The sequence below is a fragment of the Quercus lobata genome, chromosome 10 (assembly GCF_001633185.2).
Source record: "Quercus lobata isolate SW786 chromosome 10, ValleyOak3.0 Primary Assembly, whole genome shotgun sequence".
Taxonomy (NCBI): domain Eukaryota; kingdom Viridiplantae; phylum Streptophyta; class Magnoliopsida; order Fagales; family Fagaceae; genus Quercus; species Quercus lobata.
The window spans coordinates 51,794,524-51,800,675 of NC_044913.1; the positions used below are offsets into that span (position 1 = coordinate 51,794,524).

The following is a 6,152-nucleotide window of genomic DNA, read 5'->3' on the forward strand; positions in this document are numbered from 1 at the left end:
AAAAATTGTCGTAATATTGATTTTAAAATTTTATTTATTTTCCTGTATTTACCATTTTTTGATAGAAACAATGTTAAAAAAAATTGTGAATGGCATTTTTAGATGTATTTTTGAGAGCACAGAAAGGCTATCAGCTTTAATTTGACTACTTAAATTAACATGCAATCTCACTTGTGAAAATGGTCAATTATTTTTGTTGTCAAGTTTTAACTCTTTAATTGCACTTTTTAAAGGTATTTTGTTGAAGTAATTTCAACTATTTAAACAATTTGGCTGAATTTAATTGATCGGAGCCATTAAATAGTTCAGTTGCATGTTGTAAGGAAAAATTTCAATTTCCTATTGAATCCATTCAACAATCTGAAAAGCCATTAACTATCTTTACCTCTGATAAGCTGAAAGTAATGGAGATGCATGTAATTAAATTTGACATGCACAACAATGACATATCTATTTTCCTTATTTCCTTCTTTCATTGCCTGTTGGGGGGCTTTTTTTATGGCTTGGTGCTGGGTTAAGTTTTACATCAAACACTTTTACGTGTCTGCATGCCTTAATACGTGCAATTTCTGCAATTTTTCTTGGATATATATGTTAATCTTATTCTCAAGTTCTTGCATGCATGTCTTTATACTCATGCTCTCCACGTGTCATTTACAGGAATGTCTGGCAACGCCAAGTGTCTCTCTCCTCCCATATCTGAATAATTAACGTGCATGAAACAAGCAAATCACATTCCTTAGAGTTATAGCAGTCAGAATATTGGTCACATGAAAGTGCTCAAAATGCTGCCACGACTTCACCTACATGCAAATGATCATACTCTCAAAGTTCTTTACAATAGACCACTTGTCCTAATGTGATGAGATCTGTGTCAGGCTTCAACAACATTCTAATTGGTTGTAAGAAGAATTCAATAATGGCATCAAAACAATCCGAATGCTATAAATATTCCCACCAGCTTTGTTTGACCCTCCAAGTCCTTTAAATTTGCTTGAAGTAATCTTAGACTTGACCATTCCAAAAGTCTTCTCTATATTTGCAATTTTCTTTGACAATGGAATGGTTTCCTCAAGACGCCATGAAAGCTTACCTACACACTATTCAGCTGGTAAATTTCTACCTTCAATTATCTTTCCTGAATACATATCTATTTCAAAATTTTAGGCTTATTTCCAAAGAATAATGTTAGAGATATTTATATTTTTCAACAATTACTTTCACTTTTATTAGCTCTATCATTGATATTAATTTTATTATGTACCATAAGATTATGTAAATAGTTGTGAAAATTTTTGAGAGAGAAATATATTTAGTGCATTTGGGAATAAAGTAACCAATTTAGAAATTTGACACTATTAATTGATATATATTTTTTTTTAATAACAAAATTTGACACTTGTAGCATTAAGCCCAAAAAAATTGTTATATCAAGCTAATTAATTTAGGGGGGGAGGAGGGCCGGGGAAGCTTCTCTTATATTTTATTTTGGTGAAAAGCATTGCATTAATTTTGCTTCCTGTATTTATGAACCCTATTGAGTAATTTGGTTTCAACTATAGCTGATTAAATTGTATATGATTTTGATTCTCCAGTGTAAGATCCACAACATTCAAGATTGTAATCTTGGAGGCTCAAGACTGATTGAACCCAAATATATCGAGTTTGTATCAGCTTTGGCAGCTGGAAAGTGAGCTAGATTAATGGTGCAAATCACCTCAGATGGCGTAACTCCATTAACAATGTCTCTAGCTGTTGCTGCAAAGCAAACTGGTGGACTACTTATTTGTATTGGTCATGAAGATCTTATAGAAAAAAGCAAAGGGTTGTTTATGAAAAATAGCCTCGAAAACGTGATCAAATTTATCTATGGAAATCCTTGCGAAGTGATCAAGCAGTACAAAAATATTGATTTTGCAGTTATTGATTGCAAATTTCAAGATTACTTGAAAATATTCAAGACCATAAACCTTAACCCAATTGGGTCTACAATGGTTGTGAATAATTTTCACCATAGGAAAGATGGGATATCATTTGCTGAAGTTGTTGAGGGAAAGAATTTTGGAGTTAAATCTGTTACTCTTCCTATAGGAGAAGGAATGCATTTCACAAGAATTGGATCAACTAGTAAGCGAGAGATCAACAGGAGATACAAGAGATTTCATGTAACCTATGAGAACTGAAACATGATGGCAATTTTCCATTGTAGAAAAGGAGAATTGAAAGGCTATTATGTTTTCTGTGATGCTAGAATAGTTTATCTATGCAATGAGAGAATTAATAAAAACACGAGACAAAGGCGGCATGGCCCTTCTAACCTTTGATAGTTTTATTTTATCTTTTGTGTACATATAATTTGCAGCGTAAATTTACAAAATTTATATTTAATTCCCCTCTCAAGAATTAAATTGACTTTTTTTTTTAATAATTATTGATAATTAGTTACAACAATGGGAAATGATGATTTAAATTCTGGATGTCTCTATTGGAAATAGCATAAGATGCTAATTGAGTTATAAAACTCTTGTCAAAGCTGAAAATAGTTAACTAACCTAATGATCTCTCTCCTAAAATAAGGAAAAAAAATTTATAAATACCTAATTTTTTCCAACACCAAGGTTTTTTTTTTTAATTTTTTTTTAATTTTTAATTTTTAATTCAAAGTGAGAAAGGGGATTTGAACTTTTGACATTTTCATTGAAAATACTAGAATGTATTAGTTGAGTTACAAGACTCATGACATTCTAGCACTAAGTTCTATCTCTCATTCATGGGATCTAATCTATGAACTCCTATTATGACAATGGTCGAATAGTTGAATAGTGGTGTTGAACGCGTAGATCCATTTGCGGAGAAGTAACTCTCATTGTTGAGCTCCTTCATCAATCACATTAACATTATCAATCACATTAACATTGGATTTGCCATTAAAGGCCTGGAAAACCTACATTATTTTCTTCGCATTGGAATTAGTTAATCTTCCATAGGCAAGCATCTTAGTCATGCCAGATATGCTTGTGACATCCTCAGCCACCGTGCACATATATTTTCCACCAATAATCTAATCTCAACACCTATGATAGCCGAGTCTCATTTTAATCAACTTAACATTTGATGATGCCGTAAAATCACCAGTGAGCTATATGATCCACGCTCGCTAACAACCTGCAAGAAGAAAGAAGTGATCTTGCTGAGGGCATCGGCGTGGTGTCGGCCAAATACCCTCTGACGATCAAGTTAGAATTGTTCTCAACTCTAGAGTGCGAGAGAGGGTAAATTATGCGTACCTTGATTTGTGAGGGTATTGGGGCTTTTATAGTAGTAGGAGATTTGGCATCTCTTCCTTGACCTAGAAGTCTTTTCCTTATAGGACTCTACTTGAGCAATCCCAAACGTGATGGGCAAACATTTCCTTGTAGAGTGGGTTTTTCATTAAACGCGTATCTTTTAGAATTACCTTTGCACTAGTATTCTGATTTCCTTTAGGATTCTTTCGGACTTCAAACGTGCGCCACAAGTATTTTAAGTTATGCTAGGCCCTGGGCTCTCCCTTATTGTCGGCCCATAGGCTCGGATCCGTCAGGCTCAACGTCATGCTATTTTTTACCCCTTCAACATTAATTCTTGTCTTTGTTTAACGAAGCAAAGTTGGCGTTCTTCAATACCTAACCATCACAAGATCTGACTAGGCTTAATTTGTCAATACTGGATACTAACATATATATGCATGCTCCATCGGTCCAACACATGCAACAATTTAAACCCATTCTTTGATGTGTTCAAGGCACTCAAGACTTCAGGCTTCATCTACTCGAAGATAATACTCATCTTGACCCCTATGCTTTCTCCGATGCTGGTTGAGCTAGTTGCCCATTCACTACTCATAGATCCATGACTAGTTATGTTGTCTTCTTTGGTTCCAATTTGATTTTTTAGGTTGCCTAGAAACAAACCAATGTTACTCAATGCAGTTTCATGGCTGAGTATATGTACATGTCTATGAATCCCATATATCATGCTTGCATAAAACATAACTAACTTGATTACCGTTGTGTTTGAAAAAGTAGCACAAGGTGAATAAGGATGTTCTGACAACCATTTTATAGAAATGATCTTGGAAATTTGTTACTTGCTCATTCTAGAATTTCTTGCCCCCTCTTGAGGGGTGAAACTCAGGTTTAACTTTTAGCAATCAACCTGAGTATTGATAATAGCTTCTAAATTTGCATTTATTAAAGTAACTCATAAACCTTTCTTGATGTGATCCATGATTTCTTGTCTTCGGCGATTAAATGTTTTTCCAAGACCAAGCCTTATCTTTGTTCATTCTCTTGTTGGGATTTTTATTTATTTATTTTTTTAACCTAAAGGTGGTCAGAGTCAAACTCTCATTCATGATATAGCCTGTTGACCCTTTTTTTGGTCTTGGAATGAGTCTATTTTCATCCCTATTTATTCTTGATCTTTTCTCCAAAGAATGGAAATGGACTGAACCCTTCCCCTCATTTTCCCTCTTAATATGTACTCCTATACTTCACAAAAAAATTGTTGTGAATTATACTTTTACGTGTTTGCATGCCTTTATACTTGTAGTTTCTTCAATTTTCATGGATATATAAGTAGTGTTATTCCAAAGTTCTTGCCTGCTCGTAGCTTCAATACTCAATATCTAGAAACTACTATCGCGTACCTTTGGTGTGATAGTCACTTCTCAAGTATAAGTACTTGTAGGTAGTGGTGGAGCTAGAAACTTTTTTCAAGAGGGACCAAACTAAATATATAAAAAAAATTCTTAAATACAAACAAATAATTTATTCGAAAGAAAGTATATTGATTGATAAATTAAATTTGACTTAACAAAGCTGTTTCATACATTCTTTTATGGTATTGCAATTTTTTATAATTGATTTTGAGCTTAATTTTTCAAATAGTCTATTATTAACAAGTATATACATTTAGGAAAGAAGCATCAATTTTATATCTACAGTTCCACACTATTAATTTAGCCTAAGAAAAATAAAAATAAAAATCAACACAATTAAATCTATAACTCACATAGCACTATCAGCACAAATCCAAACGTATACCATAGATTTAAACTTAAAATATCACATGACACAAATCCTAAAGCCACTCACACTGTAGCACAAATCCAATCCTTTCGTTTAGCACATGTCACAATGCAACACAAATCACAATGCACACAAATGAAAAACCATTAACACTACTATTGCAAACTTAAACTGGTAAAGTTGTAGAGTACAGCAAATAGAGAGATACATTTGTGAACGACCTTGTTCCATTGTTTGTGGCTGTGGCTATGGCTATGGCTACTGCTACTCGAGGCACGGAGGCAACATGGCTACTGGTGGCGCGATTGGGGCTGGTGTGCACAGCAACTATGAGAGACATTTGGATTTTTACTTTTCCTTTTCCTTTTCTTTTTCATTTTTTCTTTTATACTAGGTATTACTATTAGGGATTTGTATATACTTTTTTTTTTTTTTTGGGGGGTTATTAGGGCCTTGCTATTTTGCATTCTTTTTTGGGTATGTTGTTTTTATACTAATTATGGACTAGTTCAAAAGTTTTAGGGATCAATTATAAAAAATTTAAGGTCTATTTTTTTTTTCTTTTAATTTTTTCCCCTTTTGTGATAAAACTAAATTTTAAATTTTGAGAAGTTTGTAGAGAGGGAAAATTCCCGATCTATCACAAGCTGACACGTCACATTACCAAGTCCACAAAATATAGCCAATTACAGAGCACCATGTATTGCTGCTAGGTTTTGCTATCACTATTCAGAAGCCAACAGAAATTTGCCAAGTGTCATGCAAGAGCCAATCACGCATCAGTGCACGTGTAAGCGATGACTCAAGCAGCCTCGCACGTGTAAGCGATGACTCAAGCAGTCCAACACGTGTAAGCAATGACTCAAGCGGACCAATCAGGCTATGACATGTGTCACCAATCAAGCTCCGCCACGTGTCGCTCACCTACCCCCAAACTCCTATAAATTGAATCCTTCCTAAGACATTTAGGAGGACTGGATTCAGAAGGGAAAAAGCTCTGCTGGAATCAAGCCCTGAAGCCTCCAGGAACTTCAAGAACTTCAACCCCAAAATCGAAGAACATTCGAAGCAGAATCATCC

The 6,152-nt window shown here is 34.3% G+C and overlaps 1 protein-coding gene across 1 annotated transcript; it reads left to right on the forward strand.

Moving 5' to 3' along the window:
- Positions 1-1,742: 1,742 nt before the first annotated feature.
- On the forward strand, positions 1,743-2,183 carry LOC115964928. Its single transcript, XM_031084155.1, has one exon. It carries the CDS (start codon positions 1,743-1,745, stop codon positions 2,181-2,183), a length of 441 nt encoding a protein of 146 aa, XP_030940015.1.
- Positions 2,184-6,152: the final 3,969 nt, after the last annotated feature.

Coding starts and splice junctions, on each gene's coding strand:
- LOC115964928 (XM_031084155.1), top strand. CDS start 1,743: ATGTCTCTAGCTGTTGCTGCAAAGCAAACTGGTGGACTACTTATTTGT.